Source organism: Caretta caretta, chromosome 10 (genome assembly GCF_965140235.1).
Source record: "Caretta caretta isolate rCarCar2 chromosome 10, rCarCar1.hap1, whole genome shotgun sequence".
NCBI classification, from domain to species: domain Eukaryota; kingdom Metazoa; phylum Chordata; order Testudines; family Cheloniidae; genus Caretta; species Caretta caretta.
Genome location: NC_134215.1, coordinates 73,941,052 through 73,962,999, shown reverse-complemented (window position 1 = coordinate 73,962,999; position 21,948 = coordinate 73,941,052). Strand labels below are relative to the sequence as shown.

Sequence of the window (21,948 nt, the reverse complement as noted above, 5' to 3'; positions counted from 1 at the left end):
CAATCACCCAAGGTCAGGTCCTGTATGTGAGGACTGGAGAACTCCTTAAGTCAAGGAGGGAGTTGGGAACCCCTCCAAACCTGTGGATGGGCTGAGATCCATAGAGAAATCCTGTAGATAACAGGATACTTGTGTTTGGATTTGTACAGATGGCCACTTCCTCCACGCCAGTCCCTACACCACTCTTTGTTCCCCATAGCAGCATGGCTTCCATTCCAAATCCCAATTCTCTGCTGTTATTGTTATACTGCACTTCCTTTCTGTCAAGACATGGACTTTCAATATAATGTGCTTACTTTGTATGGTCAGATGTTAAGTACTGTACCACAGTAAATGTTCTACAATGAATAGGAAATATATATTCTGATTAGATTAATTAAAAGCAAAACAACTTAAGATCAAATGTTTATTGTATTTCAAAATATTTATCATAACAAACAGCTCTTTGCAACATATATAGGTACTGGAACATAGCAAAACTCTTATGTTTGTGTGTCTCCAGCATAATAATCTAATACAAACTAGTCTGAAATTTAGCATACCTACATTTAAAAAAAATAGACATTACCCTGTCTCCTGAACAGCAATCAGTTCATGTGGAAAATTCTATAGAAAAAAATACTATTAAAATATTGGTCCCACCTTCCATTCAAATAAGGTATTTTTGCTCCTTTTGAATGTTTTCATTCAAATAAATGAACAGATCTCACATGTGTTTAAAAATGTCTGACTTTGGTCCTTACAAAATTACAGACGACAGTATGATAAACTAGATGATAGTTTAGAGTGAGACAATGAGGCATTGTTTACACAGAAGATTGAGTAACTGGTTTAACAAAAGGGGTCGGTGCATATCTACTGTTTGTACAAATAGGAGATTTACTGGAGCTTTTATAATTTCTACAAGGCTCTTTCCAACCGGCTTCATTAACTTGAAGTAAATCAAATCATGCAGAGATCTGACTCAGCCAGAAAGACATACCGGGAAAGATACAAAATGAAAAAGAACAGACACAAGATAAGCTTTAGAATCTTTGGCGGTTTTCATAAACATTTTCTTTGAAGATTTTTTAACTGCAATCCAAATGTGTGTGCACATGTACATAAGGATACACATAACAAACATATATATGCATATACATACATACATTATATATGTATGCATATACATAGGTATGTATACTATACACAGCACACATTTCCTTTTTAAATGAGGGCTAATTTATTTTCTAGTCTTTCACATATACCTACAACATGAGATCCCAGTGAAATACCTTGTTTATAAAATTAAATCTTGTATGAAAAAATTTCCTCTCCTTCAATGAAGGCATTGTAAACATTGTTAAAACAACTTTGAAAAATAAACTATTAGAAAATTACTGAATCTGAGTAATAATCCATTCACTATCACAATCCCATTTCTTTTGCAGGGGGCAGTGCTGGCTACCATGATATAACTCTGTTCAAGACAGGTCTGCCAATAAAGGTAGGCCTATATTTACAGCCATTGATTAATCAGATTTATTTCTAAATAATGCATTTTCAAGTAATCTGTATCCTGTGGTTCTCTGGTTTCTTTATTCTGTGAACCACTTCAGGGCAGGTCAGTGGATGGGGGGCTGAGGGGTGTCACAAGACTTAGGTTCTAGTCAAGTCAACATCGCCTCAAGTGATTTAGCAGCATAAACTTTTGCCTCCCTGTGCCTCAGTTTTCCCCATCTGTGAAATGGGAAACAATGGTTACCCAACTTTGTAATGCATTGAGTTCTGTGGACAAGAAATGTTATATAAGGACTTAGATAATTGGGAGAATTAAAATTTTCTCATGGACTCACCTCTACTATCAAAACACCAGTTCTTCATTGCTTGGACCTCTTACCATTTCATTCTGAAAGGCACCAGGAAAGACTCCATAGAACATTGGTGGTCAATGGACCCAAGTTTGAGAACTATTACAGCAAAGCAACATATTTACAACACCGCTTTGGGCGTAGTGCTCTCCTCTTGCCCAAGATGTTGCATCTTTAAGGCTACAAAGTATTTTTCTTCGAGAGTTGTAGTGTTGACATCTCCAGATTTAGACAAAAGCAACAGTTATGCTGAAAAATCTGGTGAGATGGAATTATAAATAGCAAGTCAGAAATACAGTCTTTTCAGGTTCGCAAATTCTCTTAACCCTTTCACAATGGCGGATCCTGGTGTGTCCATTGCCAGCAATGGACCTCATGTCAGGCAATTCTGGCATCAAGGAGTTAACAGCAGTTTTTAAAAACACAAGTGCTGGATGAAATTGAGATACTGTGGGAGCTTCTAGCTGTTTCTGGCAATTATGATAACAACTTTTCAAAATATACACTGCTTGAACAGAAGCAGGGTATCAAAGACTTGTTAATTCAGAGTTTAAACCCTTCTATGCACTGTGATTTAACTGAGAAAAGAATAGGCCTCGTATCTTAATGCAAATCTGTTGGATATGTTAAAAATTAGTTCAGAGCATCTCCTCACATCAGCTTAGCTGATCTACTACACTAGGCAGAATTATATCTTGCTACATACAAACAAGGAGAGCTGCAACATTCGGTCTTACCCTAATAATCCAAGTAAAAAAATGGAACACGCACTTGTGCTCTTCTCCACCCACTAATTCGTCCCTGCTCTGGTTGGATGAGGCCTCTACGCCAAAAAGAAAGGCAGCCCAGGATAGGTACACATCAGAAAATGTATGGAACCATCCTGGGCCCATGGCAGGTATTAAAGTGTTGATCTGAACCAAAAAAAGGGTGTGGGGAGAAAAAACTGTATGTATGTATGTGTATATGGAGGAGGATGTTGCATTCCAAAATCTGTCTGCATCCTAGAGAGTACTCCGTTTCTTCCTGAGGGGACTGGAGCTGCTGTATGGTTTCAATTCAGCACGCTGCACCTGTAAAAACAAATAGACATGACGTTTGCAGTTAGGTAACTCTAGCTCACTACAGTGTGTGTTAATGGCTCCCCAAGGACAAACCAAGGGAAACTAAGGAAGGTTCAAAAGTAATGAATCATTTTCTAAACACAGGAACATGGGGGATTAATTGCAGGAAGGATTTGAGAAGTCATGCATCATTTCTTGAAACCAAAATATTAAAAGCAGATTTTTCTAATGAGATGCACGGGGCACTACCTGATCTCAGCAATGCCAGACAGACTGCTTTTTTTTTTTTTTTTTTTTGCTTGCATTAACCTATAAGTTTAATAAGACTCTCTTGGGAATGATAAAGCAAGTGGATCCCAATATTCAGTAAGGTCAGAGTAGTCTCAAAACTGTACAGAGACATGCTTTATCATTTTAAAGAGGAAAAATATTTTCCCGAACAGAAACGAAACAAAGATTTTCCCCTACTTCCCCACAGCAATTTCAATTGCGATATAACAGTTAAAACATCTGTGATAAATCCAAATGTGGTGTAATTCCCAATCGCAAACTGTCTGCTGCATAACTGAAAAGCGGCCCCATTGAAATCATGAGAATCTTACAAAGAGTACGCCACTTTTCCATGCTTCTGTGCCTTTTGTCCAGGCCATGTGCTGCTGGCATACAGTAACAGGCTACGATACTGGGGGTATTTTTTAACTCATAGTACTAGCAAAATGAAACAAAGGTGCTTTAGCAACATTTTAAGTGGAACAGGCAGAGATGGCTTTGCTATTGCCTGGGAATGGTTTTAATTAGATTCTTGTATCAGATGCCAAATGTATTCACTATTTTTTTTTTTAGCATTTATGGCAAAACTCCCCTAGGATGGTATATCCCTTCATATGTGTTTTACCAATGCTTCCTCATAGAAAATAGCATCACCTTCCTTAGAGAGCTCAGTGAAGCTCCCCGAGGATGACGGAAACCAGTCAGGAAAATGTTATAAATGTAAATCTTAAATAAAACACAAATAGAAAAGCAGCTTATCTTTACATATAAACATTAAAGGACAAGTGCAAACCATCTCTGCAAATCCAGTGCACTCTGGAACAGCAACAACAAAAATACAAATACACTTAAGCTTAATGTCTCTGTGATTATTTCTGTTTAGCTCCCCCCCTCCCGCCCCAATCTATAGAGATATTTTTCTCTAGCTATTGCACTACCATAAACCAATCTGGTGATCTCTTGAAACAAATGTTGTGGGAAACCTTTTCCAACTGTGTTTCTACCAGCTGCATTGACACCGCATGGAGACAATCATTTTCCAATCTCCAACAGAGTAAAATCACTATGGGCTAGATTGTGATCCCCTTATTTGCAGTGAGCAGCACCGCACTCTGCAAGTACTACTGCTTGAGTAAAAAGTTATTTCGGTGTGATTGGGGGTGGGGGGGGAGCAGAATCAGGGCCCTTGGTTATAAGATTCTGGCTGATTATAAAGGATTGTTTCTTTTGTTTTATTTTGTGTGATTTGCCACCCAGTAAGACTATTTTCCTTCCACCGGGAGAAATAAATGGATCTCAACATTCTAAAAGACCCACTGTTCAGATAATTTGCAGCCAGCTGGACAAGATTATTGAATACAGTGCTTTAAAAAAAAAAAAAAAAGACATGACTGAAGTGGGGGAAGGGGGATCCTGGCTCGACTGAAAGTTATAATTCCATGCTGGTAAAAGATCAATCTTCTTGATCACGGTTATTTTATACAAATCTCAAGTCTCTGTGCCATAAAAGGTGAGCATAGCATTGTCCAAAGAAACCCTGCATTCAAGGTGGGTGGGGGAAGAAGAAATTAGGATGGCAACTGGCCCAAAGCAGACCACAGCAAGCACAAAGTCATGGAATAATCCCCCCACTCCTGTATGAGGGGACGGGGAATGCAGTAAAACCCTTTGGATAGTTATCTCTGTCACTCAGAGAGATTGTATCCTCCCTCCTCCCCCGCCGTCCATACAAGTATCAGAGCAAAAAGGTGAACAAACCAATAGTTCATCACCATGCTGTGCAAGTTCAAGATCATTTTTAAGTTGCTCTCTTCAGGATAAATTTTTCTTCAATCATCTTATGCGTCCGACAAAGGTTTTCAGCTCCCCTCTCCCTCACTTTCCTTGCCCCCTTTATGGATTTTCCTGACACCTTATCTCTGTTATTCAAAATGCTTCGGCATTGTATTCCCCAAGCATAGTGCTGGGAACTCTGAGTCCTGCTTGATGCCCCCATTGGTGGTGGCCATTCATTACCTTTTGAACATCAGATGGTACCCTGGAGAGGAAATCTAGTAACTCATTATTGTCGATGGCATAGGGATTTCTAAACTTCTTAGTAAATTTATTTATGCCTGAAAAACAAAACAAAACAATACAAACCCAGTTTATTTATTTAGTTATTTTTAATTGCTCAGGCAAGTGGGGGGAAAAACAGAAATTCACAAGTAAAAATGAGTGTGAAAACAATGACTTGACTTCAAGTCATGCACGTGTTGCTGTCATGTGGAATCATTCACAAATGCCTCTTGGAAGGAAGGAAGGAAAGGGAATTATTATATAAAGACTCTGCTTTATTTGGGTGGTGAAAATCCCATTACCATACCAGCAGAGAGGCAGTGGCTGAAAAAGCAGAAACTGTGGAACCCATCATCTTTTTTTGGGGGGGGGGGAAGGTGGTAGTGGTGGGGAATACATGAACTAACAGCCCATTCTGCTTTGAAATATAGCATCATTAGACCGAATGTGGTCCTCTCCTGAAGCTTGAGGGAAAATATAGGAGGTTGGAGGGTGAAGAGAGAAATGGGACAGAGGAGGGTTTTTTTTTCTTGTTTCGTTTGAAAAAGAAAGCGACTGAGGATATCTACCCCGCCCCCAGCATGTTTCATAGCTTTTTATCCTTTCACTGCAGAGCCAGATTTGACACATTGATTGTACTTTGATGCTGTGGGAAACTGTGAAAACTTATTAGGATTTTATTTTTTGATCTGACTAAGGTTGATAACTTGATTTACTAAGCATTGCAATGTCATTCCTAGTTTGCTCTGCAGAGATAGCCAAACTGTGCTTAGCTGGAGACGGTCCCAGCAGTGGAATCAGGGCTCACCAGGCGTGCTGGGCAGATCACAATTTTCTTATCCCATAAAAAATTTTAGATATCAAAAAATTTTCCTGGCCTGAATCAGGCCAAAAAGTTAAAACTCTCAAAAGTGCCTGTGAACCAAATATTTAAAATAAGTTTAATTTAGGTGGATCAAAGAGTTTCATTTTGAGAATTCCAAAATGTTTTGTTTCAATTTTGACCATTTTTAATTACATATTTATTTTTCCTTGAATTACCTTAAATTTCAAAACAAAAAGTTGTTTCTAATCAGAAAATCAGAACTTTGTTTAAAAAACGTTAAAAAAACGATTATAAAAATTTTGAGTTTAAAAATTACCAAAAAAGATCCTTTTCCATGAACAGTTTAAGTCTTGCAGAAATGGCATTTTCTGACCAGCTCTACTGATGTGGGTAGAAGTGGAAGGTGTGAATCCTAAATCAGAGGGAGAGCACCATACAACTTTGATCCAGCCTGTTCTCTGAGCAACGACATGAACAAGGTCCAGCATTGGGAGTCAGGAGACCTGGGCTCTATTCCCAGCTCTGACAGTGTCAATTTAGGCAAGCCACTCAACTTCTCTTTGACTCAGTTTCCCCATTTGGAAACAAGAATTTGTCATGTGGCTTATCCTCCTGTGTAGTAAGCTTTTTAGATGGAAGGCTGAAATGTGCCGTAGGAGAGTTAAGTCTTATTAGGAAAAGGAGAGCAAATAATAATGCATCTTGAAAATTAAGATTTTGGTATCCTATAAGCAAAGAAAGAGGTCACAAGCACCTAATCTAATCACAACCCAAGCTAAAATTTCACAGTAGTTTCTATGCACGTGTGTTTCAAATGCAATGACTTGCACTCCCTCCCTCACTGCTCTCTCTCTCAAATGTACCTGCTTCACATATGAATGCAGCTTTTAAGCTATATTCTTGTAGCAAAATGCCAACACAATTTTCTGTGTACCTGATTTTTAAAAACAGAAAATATCATAAGGTCCTTTGAGGCCTTGCCACAGGGTAGTTGGTTAACATGTATCATATTTGAAGGCCCTGTCAGTCTAGATGATGTTGACTGGATGTATAGCTTTGGTGTACTCTGGATGTCTTCCACATTGAGGCAGAAACATATTGTTCCTGAACTTTTAGTTCACAGGAATCTCCTCTCTTTTCTTTTCATTCGCTCTTTCGTTGAGTTCAATAATTTATTTTACTGTTTTTCTCCCAGCTCCAGCTTTTGAAAGTATCATCCACTCGTCCTCCTCATATCCAGCCCCTAATGTTAGACTGACATTAGCAGATGATTCATCACTGTAAAACTAATCAGGGCTGACCACTGTCCAGAAGCATACAGTTACATGATGTTGTGACATTGCAAAGCTGTTTGATGAGGCTACCCTGCCCTCTGGTTTTTGTTCTTTCACCCCTAACCAGATTTAGCATTGTAAATAACCAAGGAAATTGACGAAGGGCGATAAAAAACATTCTGAGAAAAAAAATCCAACTTTCTCTTATTACAGACATACATTAAGGGCCTGATTTTCAGATTAGGAGCTCTATTAGTACAGGCATAAATCTGCATACAAAAATTCTATTCCCTGGTTGCAAAATGCACACAGAAGTCGCAGCCCCACTGAAAATCAGGTCTGTAAACCGTGTACATCTGGATTTGCTATAATGGGCAGTGAGAGCAGGAAACTACACAAAACCCTGAACATCAGATCAAATATACCAGTAAAGGTGGGCATCTTCCATGGGAGCAGCAAAACACGATCACAATTTATTATTATTTTAAACACTGCATTGTGATTACACAAAAACCTTCAGAAATGTCCCTGACTTTACTGGATTTCGTCCAACTTCTCTGAAAGGACGCAAAGAGCTACAAGATTTGTTGAGAAGATCCAGCTGATATTTGGATACTTAATGGCTTTGAAAGGTTTAGATACTTCTTTCTCCCAGCCTAGTCAGATCCTTCTCCTTTACCTCTTTATTGACCCCCCCCCCTTCCCATTCCTCCCTCAAAACTAAGCTCCCTCTTTCCAACTCACATCCCACTCCCGACAGCTGATGATATGCTGGCCTGGGTGATTTCACAAGGGCAAGTGATTTCCTAGGTCTTACACATACACTGTGAGGTACTGGCCTGGGTGCTCCATTCCCCAGACTCGAAGCAGCCCCTAATACATCTCTCTCTCTCTCTCACACACACACACACACAACTTTTCCCCTGACCTTGGAACTCATAATAACTGAAGGGAAGCAGAGACTGCCCAACTTGCTGACTTTGGGTCTCAAATTTTGTGAGCCTACCAACAATTTCAGGTGTGGTTCAAAATGTGTACAGAAGTGTGGGCTGGTTCCTATTTTCCTCCAATCCAGTCACCCATTCCTAACTGTGAATCTACTGTTATGCGTTCTTATTATCACCTCCTACAGACTAACCAGCTACTGAGCCACCTGTTCACTTACCAAAATTATTTTCATACAACTGGATAACAACTCTGTGTCCATAGGAATGTCAACCATTTGCCTGTACATTTGCCCCCCCCCCCTTGACATATATTTATCTCTCACCCTCCTTTGGAATGCAACTTACAGGGGCATGTTTCGTTACTTTAATTGACTAGAAAGAACCAAGTCAATCAAGTAATAGAAATGAACAGTATTTCACCCAAATCATTTTTGAAACCAGATCCAGAAAAATACCTCCTGGGTTATACAGTCCACCCTCTCAACTCTGCTATTGCAGGGCTGCTGTCTACAGTACAATACATATGTTAGTGCTTTGTCCAGCCAAGACTGAAATGTCTCCAGCAACAGGGCTTCTGTCACTTATCATGAGAGACTATACCACAGAATTGGCACTGTCAGACAATTTTGAAACCTATTTTCACCTAGTAAAATTTAACCATGTACCTTCACACGATCCTGACCAATTCCTCCCCATCCATCTCCCACTCCAGAAAGGTGTTAAATGCCTCTAGCTATTTGCTGAGCACCCTCAACCCCCACAGAGTTCAGCATCTTGCAGGATTGGCCCTTAGTGTTTAAACCTTTCAGACATGTCTAGTTAGTTCATAGATTCCAAAGCCAGAGGGGACTCTTGTGATCCCTCCAGGATGTGCCTCTCGCTTTCCCTTAATTTTCCAACCAGCTGTGTCGATCCACCAATGGGAGCTTGGGCATTAGGCTTTTAACAACCACTGTCATCTTATTCTGCTCAGTTGGAGTCTAGACAACCCAATAGTAAAGATGCTGGCAGCATTTTGTCTACACTTAAGGCTCCCTTTATGGTAAACCATGAGAACACTTCAAGAAAAAGCTCAGAATAGGTAAATCCTTAGTCTACCAGCAGAAAGTCTGATCTTCAGTACAAATGTTCACTTCCACCAAGGCTTAGGGCGTGTTTATTATCCTCATAGTGCTTACCCCAAATATTTGATGCCCGTAACAGCAAGTTTAAAGATTTATTATTCCCACTTATAAATTAATATTGGATTCTTCCCATGCAAATGCAATATTATGAAGCACTTACCCCAGATTAAAACAATGTACCTCAATGGTATGAAATACAAAATAACTGTCACTGCTGTCATAACTAAGCAGGCCAGGACCGACAGGAAAGGCACTGTCCAGTTGAATGTGCTGTAAATAATAATAAGAAAACCTCTTCAGTGTTACTGATCTTAAATGCTGTCTATAACTTACAGCCCATTAAGAACTCAGGGACTCCTTCTGCAATATTCAATGCATATAAATAAACTGTAAAGTAAAGCACAGAGACTTTGGAAGACAAGATACGTAGATTTCTGCATCTGGGTGCTACAAAGGGAATAGTCTCTGGATTCTACATATCTCATTGCAGGTCTATCACTATTTTTATTTAGGGAACTGTCACAAGACAGCAGCAGTCCAAGCCTTTTCATGTCACCAACATGCCTCAGACTTGTTCTGGAGAAGCACAAGCAAAGGTAAATGAGTGATTCAGTCACCATGCTTATTTAGTCTTTGGTATCTTCTGAGAATGACAACATTTTCAGGCATGATACTCTCAGGTGAGGAACAAGTCTCGATACTCTCCCTTAGGAATAAGTCTTAGAAGCTCAGTTCATTTCACTCAGGCCACCATGTAGCCCAGTTACTACTGACCTAGCCCTGTATGTCAGAGCTAGAGGTGAAATAACTGAAAGTTGCAATTTCTTGCCTCTTCACAGTTACCCTGTTGCCCTTGCACTATGCCTCTCTGATCTCCATCTACTTCCTGGCAGCGGCAGCTAAACACTAGGCAAACTGGAGTACAAGGCATTAGTTAAAGCATGAGTGGATTTACAGATCAGGGTGTCCTTGCATTACATGGATCACCTGCGGGTGAAGAGAGTCAAAAGTGGACCACTCAGAACAACATCAGGCTATAAAATAAGATGATCTTCATCTCACATACAAAATTTGTAGGAGGGGGAAAATATTTTTAACTTCCAGGGAGGTATTAAAATATTAAGGAAAGATAGGGTGAAAGGGCTACCACAATTATTACACAACTGTGTAGCTTAACTTAAAAACAAAACACAAAACAGCTCAATACAGTTAAGCTCTTAAAAATCCTTCGGACTGCATAATCAGAGTGACAGAGCTCTGGCACAAACCAGACTGTCACTTTAAAAAAAAAAAACTAAAAAAATAACTTTGGTAGCAATTTTTTAATGGTACATCATTTTTGAATTACAATGGAATTCCTTGGAAATTACATAGGGCATCCACATTAATACCAATGGGTTCTTTAAGATCATTGTTACCAAAATAAATACCAGAATTAACAGTGTTTAAGCACTCTGAGCCTTCCTGCCATGCAGCTGGACAGAACAGTACTCTGTTCATGGAGTGGAATACATCTCTTGGCCATTTCCACCACAGCTGGGATGGATGGAGTAGAACCACAACATATGGATTTGATATATTTTTAGCCCCGACCCAGCTCCTCATTTAAGTTTAGCTCTGCGACAATTACTTTGTGTTAAAGAGAAAAAAAGTGAGTGTCAGTTACACTCCACTATGGGTGTAATTATAAAATACAAACGTGTGTGTGTGTGTGGTGGAGGGGGGAAGGGGTTATTTAGAGACACCCCCCACCTCCGTGCTTCCTAGTGTGAGGCATAAGTCATAGGCCTTCTGTTGTGACAAATGATAAAGGACCTCCTTAGGATTCCTCATGGCAGCAGGAAGCCTAAACTGATACATAGACAAGCACTTCAAGGCACAGGATGGGGTGACAAGCAACAGATAACCCATATGTCCGGCCTTGGGAGGAATGATGGGAAGAAAGCTTCAGGCATTAATCCCCACCTAGTTCAAAGACAGAGGATGAGCCGGAGGAATACCCTCAACTGCACCTCTGTGATCACCTCCCTCCAGCAGCAGAGTCCCTGGACCCACAGGTCAGAGTCCCCCATTCCCTACCCTCATCCATAGAGGTAGATGAGAAAGGGGGCTGAGGGCAGCACACTAGGGAGAGCTGGGAAGAGGCAGTGCTGCTGATAACTTTTGTCCTCTCTACTTTGAGCTGTCTTCTGTGGTACCACTGCTGGGGAGAAGAAATGGAGCCAGGCCTGGCCGGGCTCTTCCCCTACAACTCCCAGCCACTCTCTGAGGGAGGAATTTATTTCCTTACTTATAGCTATGCACCTTTGCACTGTCCTAAACATTTTAGGGCCTGGCAACAAAACATTCACTTACTTTTTAATTCTTTCTCCAAATGAGGCTATTTCTTCTAAGATGTTTTGAACAGTTATAACAATATCCTGCACCATGTGGATTCTTTCAATTAATCCCTTTTTCTCAGATTCCTGAAAAGTAAACCAAATTTTAATTTATTTTGCATTTCCTAATGTGTTCATAGACAAAATAGGTATATAATAGATTTTCATATCCACACATGTGGATGTTCAGCTGGGAGCAGGAGAGAATACACACAGTAGTTTAAATGTATATACAATACATTTATAATATACTACATTACTTTGTGTATCTCCCCCCTCCACCCTACCCCTTCAGGTGAGCACAGGTCCTTTTCCAACAGTGATCATCTACCCCACAGAGGCCTGACAGGTAAATGCATCTCATCCCAGACCTGCAATTCTTGCTTGATGTTGACCTGCACTAGACTTTGCATTGAGAACCTGATTAGGAGACGTGCTGAGGATCTGCAGGTGCTCAGAATCTTGCAGGATCAAGCCCACTCAGAAGCAATTACTGCTAAATATACAAATTCTGCTAAATTGGGCGATGGTTTTCTGATGCAAACACAATATACCACACAAATGAGTTCCCACATTCCTTGCATGAAACTGTTCATCTAATTCCCTGCTCAAGACAGGATTCACAAGCTTCATAGCCTTATCCTTATCGACAGCCATTACATTACTCTATACACAAGTATGTGTCAAGTGACCAAATGTAAAATTAAATTATTTCCAATCTCTTGGGTTGGTCTCTCCCAGCACCCAATATGCCTCCACCATTCTCGCTCAGTAAGTGTTAATAACCCAGTCTTGCTACAAAACAATATCAGACTTACAGGTCAATCTTTGAGTGTGTCATATGTTAACCTAATCATTTCTACTGAACTTTAGAACCAGGTGAGAGCTGTCCTAGAGATCTGATTTTCCTCTCTGATATTCTTTCCCCTTTTATCATGTAATGTCCAAATTTCTTTGTGATCATGGTATTGCTAGTCCAATCAAACACTCTAATATGCTCTACTTCCCACCATATCATTTCTATACACCTGTCTGTTCAAGACACAGTTGAGTCTTTTTGCCCAATCTGTTTTCAGCAACACTTGTTATACGTGCCCTGTACAGACTCATATATAACCACTGTCTTTGCTTCACAAGTATTTCCATGCAAAGCCAAAAGCATAGAGCATTTCCTCTGACTCAAATCACTAAACATTACAATTCCACAATAAACCCTAAAGATTCCAACCCTCTCCAAAACTATGAACTTTGCCATTTTCACTCAGAATTCTTCAGGGTTTGGATTTTTGCTTCTGGTGGCGAAATAAGCTTACTGCTTATTTTAGGCCACAGGATTACAGGAAACCAATGTGCAGCAATAAAATGAAAGCAAAGAATGCATTAAAATCAGCATGGTTTAAATCAGCCATGGAAATCAGGGTACAATTATCAGTGTTAACATTACATTTCTTTGCACGCAAGTTAGTATGGCTACAAACATTCTAACTAGAAGTGTGCAAAACATTCATTCTGTACAAAATTCAAACACCTGGATATAGAGGTTTTTACATTGCATTTTGATTGTCCAAGAATAGTCCGATAGAATTTGAGGGGGCTGGTGGAAATGTGTTTTAACCAATTAAAGCCCAGACTGGGAGGAGCCCGTAGGAGTGGTGCTACCAGCCCCTTGCATGCTCACCTATTTCCCCAGTTACTAGGGCCAGATGAAGGTAATCTAGGGCACCACACATACTCACACTTGGAACATCCCTGTATTTCTGCCTCTGCACATCACCCTACCATCCTCTGCCATGTCCTTGCCCCCGCTTAGAACAGATTGATAGGGTCTACAGCCATCAGATGGAATGGTAGAAGGTTCATCACTATTTCCCTTTCAGCACTAGGTCACTTGGAGAGGAGTTTGTGTGTACCTGACACAGACTCCCTATCCTCAGCTCCTGCTAGAGTGATGGGATGCCAATCAACAACCTCTGAGACAACAGCCACATGTCTTCCTCCCCGTCTCCTCCAAAATATATTTTTAAATAACACATAGTCCTTTTTTTTCTCTCAAAGTAAATTTTAAACAAAAAATTCATGATGTGATCAAATTTAAATATTTGGATATTCCTTTTACATATACGTCACTGTGCTATGAAAAGAAGTGGAATTTTAAATATCACATTTGAGTATGAAAAAGTACTTTCACAGAATTTTTTAAATGTGAAATGACCCAGAACAAAATAACCGTTTAATGACAAAACAGAAAAAAAAACCCAGTCATTTTCACACAGGTCCAGTTATAACCTTGTTAGGGTCAGAATTAAATGATGTCATGGTTATTTTAAACTATTTCTACGCTGCTGTTATGCACCTTACATACAAGTGGAACACAGAGCAAAAACTGGAGAGCCAACCCAGTAATTATCTAGTTCTGTCCAACTTGTAGTTGGAGGGAAGGCAAGAAATTTCCAAAAGTGATCTTCCAGGGCAAGCCTACTCTTGCTGCCCAGAGTTGTACGAAGATAATCTGGCAGCACTATCTGCATCATGCTGACTTTATTTACACATCTCCGATTGAGCTACGAAATGTGGTGATAACACAGTTTAACACACGCAACATTACTTCTGCTGCAGCTACCAAGCTGCCTCAGAAAAACAAAACAGTGATTCATTCTGAAGGATATAATAGCAATCATATGCGTTTCCTTACCTAGCATACACACATGCACACACACAAAGTCACTGCTAGATAGTGGCATTTCCAATTTGTAATATAAAACATACAGGACAGAAAAGTGCGTGTGTGTGTGTGTGTAGTCTACAGAAATAATTAACAAGTGCTGTCACTGAAATCAGATTCTGATTAGCGAGTAATCTGGGTTGCTCTTGTGATGTACTTACACACTAATGTTTTTTTGCAAGAATCATTTGAAAATTCCAGGATTTTTTTCTATGCCTCATTCTGTGTTACGTACTTGGGGAGCGAGGGGGGGAGTGGCAATTAGTACCAGGACCCTAACTCCAGACACACAAAGCATAACTCATTAAGTGACACAAAAGAAGATAAACGATGCACAATAAAGGCCTGATTTTCCAACGTTCTTTGACCCCTTGTGAGGTTCTGAGCAGCCTCAGCTCCTATTGAAGTTTGCACCCCACAGTATACTGGACCCAAGAAATGATGCAAGACCGAACGTTCTAAAGTCATGAAGATAGAGTCACTGCTCTTTGTTATATAGAAATAAATACAGGCAATCATCATCATGTAAAAAGCTTTGTTTGAGCATCAATAAATGTACTACATTTGAGTCCGATGTAGAATGAATTCAAAGGAGGATTTCACTTCCGTACTCTTTCCAAAGTACACAAGGCTGAAGATTCCACAGCATTACACTCCTTTTGATATTATTGTACCATGACTTTTTGTGGCTGGAGGTGTCTCAAGTCAATGTGTAATTGGCCCAGTAAAAAAGAAAAAAGTCTGGACACCCACGGTTTAAAACCTTAGCTCATAACGTCTTTGTTTAAGTTTAAATTTAAAATAAACGATCCTGCCTGTTTCCAGCAAATCATTTTTTCTTCAAATGAACAGTGAAATCCCCATTTCTTCAAGGCCTTTTTCTTCCCTATTTCTCAGCTGATCACAGCACTGTAGGTAGAATCAAACTAGTTTCAGCCTCTGGGAAAGCATTAACACCATCAAAATAAATGTACAACTGCGAATTAATTATATAATCAGTATGTTACTTTAAATCTTCCATGCGTATCCTGATTTAAGAAAACCTTCATTTCTATACTAATTGCATGAACAAAAACACAAAGGGGTCTTACAAAAGATTAACCATGTCAGGAAAAAAAAAAAAGTTCAGCGAATTCAGAAATTAAGTCTTTTGTGTCCAACTAACACACATCAGCCTGAACTTAAAAAGCAAGATACAAAGCCTTTGCCTATGTAAGGAAAGGTGTTTCCACCTTTCACTCTTTATTAGAGTTATGACCAGTGGTGAGCTGGAGCTGGTTCGCTGGAACCGGTTGTTAAATTTAGAAGCCCTTTTAGAACCGATAGTCCCGCGAGGGACAACCGGTTCTAAAAGGGCTTCTAAATTTAACAATGGTCAAAAGTGGCACCTTAGGCACCGACTCCATGGGTGCTCCGGGGCTGGAGCATCCACAGGGAAAATTTGGTAGGTAAAGAGCACCCGCCGGCAGCTCCTCACCCCAGCTCACCTCCACTCCGCCTCCTCCCCTTAATGCGCCGCCCTGCTCTGCTTCTCCGCCCTCCACCCCCGCTTCCCGTGAATCAGCTGTTCGCACAGGAAGCCAGGGAGGGCTGAGAAGCAGGCGGCGGCTTCACGCTCAGGCCCAGGGAGGCAGAGGTGGAGAGGAGGGGAACTGGGGCGGGGGGGGGGAAGCGCGAGGAGGGCCGCCTGCGCTGCAGCAGGTAACCCGGGGGAGGAGGGGGAGTACGCAGGGGAACCGCTCCCCGCCCCAGCTCGCCTCCGCCACCCTCGGCCTGAGTGTGAAGCCGCCGCCTGCTTCTCAGCCCTCCCCAGCTTCCCGCCGAACAGCTGATTTGCAGGAAGCGGGGCAGAGAAGCAGAGTGGGGCGGCGCATTCAGGGGCAGAGGCGGAGCAGAGGTGAGGTGAGCTGGGGCCAGACGTGGGGCAGGGCGGGGAGCTGCCGGTGGGTGCTGTGCACCCACCAAATTTTCCCTGTTGGTGCTCCAGCCCCGGAGCACCCACGGAGTTGATGCCTAAGGCACCACTTTTGATGTGATCAGTGGCTCCCCCCCCCAGCTATGCTACCCCGTCCCTAGGAGCCAGAGAGACCTGCCGGCTGCTTCCTGGGAGCTGCCCCAGGTAAGCATTGCCAGGACTCCCCACCTTGCCCCCCAACAGGTCCCTCTGGTTCTTAGGGGCTGGGCGGCGTGGGCACCCACTACGGTGGCCCACAAGACCCTCCTGCCCGGTTCTGGGGGCAGTCAGGGGAAAGGGGAGGGGGGTGGATGGGGCAGCGGTCCTGGGGGGGGCGGCGCATCAAGGACCATGGGGGGTTGGATGGGGAAGGAGTCCCCGGGGCGTGGGGGACACAACCCCTCATGGGGTGAGGAGGGAACTGGTTGTTAAGATTTTGGCAGCTCATCACTGGTTATGGCAGCGAATAATTGGCCCACATAAATTCACTTTAAGAGTTATGTACAAATCTCTCAACTTCATCTCACTGAAATTTAATAATTTCCCAGAAAGTAAGGGACAGTAACAAAAGAAATTTCACTTCAGCTTTAAAACTGATGAGAATGACTTCATTTTGAAATTGTGTGAAATATGAAGGGGGGAAAAATCTCTTACAATAAACAGAAATCCATGACTGGTCAGATATGTTTACTAGACCCAGACTTCCCTGTTGAAATCATTAGGAACTATAGATGCACAGATTTTAAGTACAGAAGAGAGACTGTTAGATCATCTAGTCTGACCTCCTGTACAACACAGGCCATAAAATTTCATCTAGTTATTCTGTGTAGCGGATCGCAGGCTCACCGACGCAGCGCCTCTACAGGCTCCAGGACCTGCTTGGGCCTTAAACAAGGCCTCAGCCTGGGGAGTTGCCAGGCTCGAGCTCCCCAGCTCCTCTTGCCTTTCCCGAGCACTGCTCTGCATCGGGTACCTTTGCTCCTTCGGGCAGCTAAGTTCATCTCTCTCCAAAGCTAGAGAGAGACTCTTTCAGCTCCTGGCCCCCCAGCCCCCTTATCAGGGCCAGCCGGGCCCTGATTGAGCTGGCCACACCTGTGGTCAGCTACTCCCTCAGCTGCTCACACTCCTTTTATCCCAGCCACAGCCCTCTCCAGTGCTGCTTTTAACCCCTGTCCTCCTGGAGTGGGGCAGCTGCCCCACTACATTCCTGTATTGAGTTCAATGGCTTGTGTTTGACTAAGCACGTCTTCCAGAAAGGCATGCAGGCTTAACTTAAGACATCCAGAGACGGAGAATGCACCACTTCCCTTGAAAGTTTGCTCCAATGTTTAATCACCCTCACGGTTAAAACCATGCACCTTATTATCTGTCCTTTAAATTTCTTCCTATGGAAACATCCAATATAGTATGTGTTTGTTAATCTATTACATTACAAATTCAAGGACAGTTTCTAATGCTGTTCTCTAAGTGCACTGCTGACTCATATGGTAATGTATTGTATAACTGAGACTTCAAGCTTGAAATCACAAACAATTCCTAAATGGCTTTATACCACTCGGATTTCAGTTTAGTTACATAAAACACTCACACAAAAAAGAAATGTTGCATGTAACTTTCATACAACTGGTATTCATCAACAGATTTTTGGCATGCCATAGGAAACGCACATATTAACCCAAGGGACATTTGGGGGGAGAGAAGAGGATATAAAGGAAAAAAATTAATAGTGGCAAATCACAAAAAGAGTAATAAAGGGGTGAGACAGGCCCCAAAAAATAAAAATAAAAAAAATCCATGAATGAAAACCTAGAAATTTTCAGGAAAAAAAATCTGTTGTGAAAGTTTGACTAGCTCTTGGGCAGGTCTAACTATCATGATCAGCTTTTATGCAGAAGATAACCCAAACTGACATTGTCCTTGAAAGCATAACATGGGTAATGCTTTAATGGGATTTGTCCAATGTACTAGGTACGATTTCTCCAGTGTATTAAGAACAAACAGGATTGACTTTAAAAAAAAAATCCAAAACACTCAGGCATGCATGGCTTCTTGCTCTGTTGTTCTTTTGGGTTTAAAAAATATGTTGTGGTCATTTAAAGAAATGCAGACTTTACCAATGCTTGATTTTCGTTGTAACTGTCATGCACTATGCCATAGTATGGTGTTTCAAACCCATCTTTGCCAAAGAAAGATTCCCAAAGACCAATATATTCACAGATGTGTATCCTTTGAAATCAAAAGGATTTAATGGATTATAAACCTCAGAGAATTGTCCCCAACTGTTTTTGACTGTATAGGGGAGAGAATGAATCTCCATATTCTGCCAGGTCAAGGTACTCTCAGTTGTAACAGCTGCCCTAATATTTAAGGAAGTTGTTTGTATCAACATGGGTTGATCGTGAATCTACGTAGGTTGATATATTGGCATAATCTAATCAGTGTAGTACATGAGTATGTCCCAAGAGTAAGTTCATGTCATTTAATGAGAAGAATGCTTAGGCAAAGAGGTAGGTTTTGTATTTTACTCTGAACATGAGGTTCTTGGTCATTCTAGCAGCAAGTTCCATAGTCTTGGACCAGTTCCTGTGGAGGTTTTGTTTCCTCTGCTTAGAAGTCTCTCCCTGTTGGTGGCTGACAGTTTCATTGTTCCAGTGTAATAAGGCTGTTGTAGGCAGTAGTGGTCATGGAGGGGGAGAGTCTCTCTGGTAGCTAGGATGAATTTCATGCAGTGCTTTGAAAATGAGCACAGCAACCTTGAACTGGACTCTGATTTGTGCTTCTCCATTATGGCCTTTGAATAGACTGAAATGATCCCAACAACCTGTGTTGCAAAGACACTTTCTTGCCCTTTATTACATCTATTGTCTGCTGCTGGAGGATTCTCATTATTTAACAGAAGGAGGGGTAAATGTACACAATGCATGCCTAGATTTGTACACCTACTTCATACAATCCAAAGATGATAGGCAGTTGTACATTTCAGGATTTCTATTTTTTAACACCATGCTGAAAATATGCCTGCCTGCCAATGGAAATCTGAATGTATCTGAACTAGTCAATGAACAATAGAGGAAAGTATACATTCTAGAGTGACATATAAGGTCCAAATTATGCTCTTAGTTACAATGATGTGAAATTCATGACAACTCCATTCAAGTTAATGGCATTATTTCAGAGTGACACAAATGAGAGCACCATTGGCCTGAAAGGGGCATATTTTCAAAACTGGTGTGCTGTAACCACTGCTCATCAAGCTAATCAGTATTGTCTTGCTGTGATCTTGCAGTTCCTCCCCCCTTCCCCATCTGTTTGTTGTATACACCTGTTGTCTCTTATTTTTTCCACTGAGACCATAAGCGCTTTGGGGCCTGGATTTGTGTTTGTACAGTACCTAGCACAATGGGACTGGGACCTCTAGGTGTTACCACAATATAAATAATAAATAATAATAGTATAAATAATGATAAGAACCACCTCTCCACTTTCTGGTGTAAGAGAGGTTTCCAGGAGGAAAGGGGCATAGCAAGAGCAATCCCTGTACTCCCCCTTTGTCAAACTGGCCATTTGGGTCCATAGGTAGCCAGGTGTAACTTACAGTAGCTATAAGGCTGCCCTAAGTATTACCTGAAACCAGATTAGTCCCCATATGGTTGCAAAATTGGGACAGAGTTTATTTAGAGCTCCTTTATACTCCCCCTCTAAAGTCCTGCCCCGAGCACAGCTTACCCAGACTGGAGGAGCCAGCCCTTACATTTCTATCTTGTTCCTAGAAAATATTACTGCTATGTCTATATCCATGGTGTACCAGTGTTCCTATAAATAACTTCACTGAGAAGTAGTGACAGGCTGAAATCAAGAGACACCAATGATCTAGGAGGGAGTATTCATGCTACTAAAGAAGCTTTCATGCTCATAGACTCATAGATATTGAGGTCAGAAGGGACCATTATGATCACCTAGTCTGACCTCCTGCACAATGCAGGCCACCAAATCTCATCCACCCACTCCTGAAATAAACCTCTCACCTATGTCTGAGCTATTGAAGTCCTCAAATCATGGTTTAAAGACTTCAAGGTGCAGAGAAACCTCCAGCAAGTGACCCGTGCCCCAAGCTGCAGAGGAAGGCAAAAAACCCCTAGGGCCTCTTCCAATCTGCCCTGGAAGAAAATTCTTTCTAGACCCCAAATATGGTGATCAGCTGAAACCTGAGCACGTGAGCAAGATTCACCAGCCAGATACCCAGGAAAGAATTCTCTGTCATAACTCAGATCCCACCCCATCTAACACTCTATCACAGGCCATTGGTCCTATTTATCTTTAGTAGTTAAAGATCAATTAATTGCCAAAATCATGTTACCCCATCATACCATCTCCTCCATAAACTTATCGAGTTTAATCTTGAAGCCAGATAGGTCTTTTGCCCCCACTGCTTCCCTTGGAAGGCTGTTCCAGAACTTCACTCTTCTGATGGTTAGAAACCTTCATCTAATGTCAAGTCTAAACTTCCTGATGGTCAGTTTATATCCATTTGTTCTTGTGTCCACATTGGTACTGAGCTTAAATAAATTCCTCTCCCTCTCTGGTATTTATCCCTCTGATATATTTATAGAGAGCAATCATATCTCCCCTCAGCCTTCTTTTGGATGGGCTAAACAAGCCAAGCTCCTTGAGTCTCCTTTCATAAGACAGGTTTTCCATTCCTCGGATCATCCTAGTAGCCCTTCTCTGTACCTGTTCCAGTTTGAATTCATCCTTCTTAAACATGAGAGACCAGAGCTGCACACAGTATTCCAGGTAAGGTCTCACCAGTGCCTTGTATAACGGTACTAATACCTCCTTATCTCTACTGGAAATAGCTCGCCTGATGCATCCCAAGACCGCACTAGCTATTTGCATAGCCATATCACATTGGCGGCTTATAGACATCCGGTGGTCAACCAATACTCCAAGGTCCTTCTCCTCCTCCGTTACTTCTAATTGATGCGTCCCCAGTTTATAACTAAAATTCTTGTTATTAATCCCTAAATGCATGACCTTTCACTTCTCATGATTAAATTTCATCCTATTACTATTACTCCAGTTTACAAGGATATCCGGATCCTCCTGTATGATATCCCGGTCTTTCTCTAAATTGGCAATACCTCCCAGCTTTGTATCATCCGCAAACTTTATTGGCACACTCCCACTTTTTGTGCCAAGATCAGTAATAAAAAGATTAAATAAGATTGGTCCCGAAACCGATCCCCGAGGAACTCCACTGGTAACCTCCCTCCAGCCTGACAGTTCACCTTTCAGTATGACCCACTGTAGTCTCCCCTTTAACCAATTCCTTATTCACCTTTCAATTTTCGTATTGATTCCCATCTTTTCCAATTGAACTAATAATTCCTTATGTGGCACAGTATCCAACGCCTTACTGAAATCTAGGTAAATTAAATCCACTGTGTTTCCTTTGTCTAAAAAAAAAACTGTTACTTTCTC

The 21,948-nt window shown here is 41.4% G+C and overlaps 1 protein-coding gene across 6 annotated transcripts in view; it reads right to left on the bottom strand.

The window, feature by feature from the left end:
• Positions 1-392: 392 nt before the first annotated feature.
• Positions 393-21,948, bottom strand: part of MCTP2 (multiple C2 and transmembrane domain containing 2) — a 162,956-nt gene continuing 141,400 nt past the window's right edge. For 4 of the 6 annotated variants that reach the window (XM_048867608.2, XM_075133194.1, XM_075133193.1 and 1 more), the window contains 4 exons: positions 11,769-11,878; positions 9,574-9,683; positions 5,201-5,298; positions 393-2,923 (listed from right to left, as the gene is read on the bottom strand). In XM_048867608.2, the coding sequence (XP_048723565.1) occupies positions 2,855-2,923; positions 5,201-5,298; positions 9,574-9,683; positions 11,769-11,878 (387 nt within the window). In that variant the 3' untranslated portion in view covers positions 393-2,854. Of the gene's footprint in view, positions 2,924-5,200; positions 5,299-9,573; positions 9,684-11,768; positions 11,879-21,948 lie in introns of those variants that run through there. The other 2 variants (XM_075133195.1, XR_012670295.1) reach the window with 2 other exon arrangements.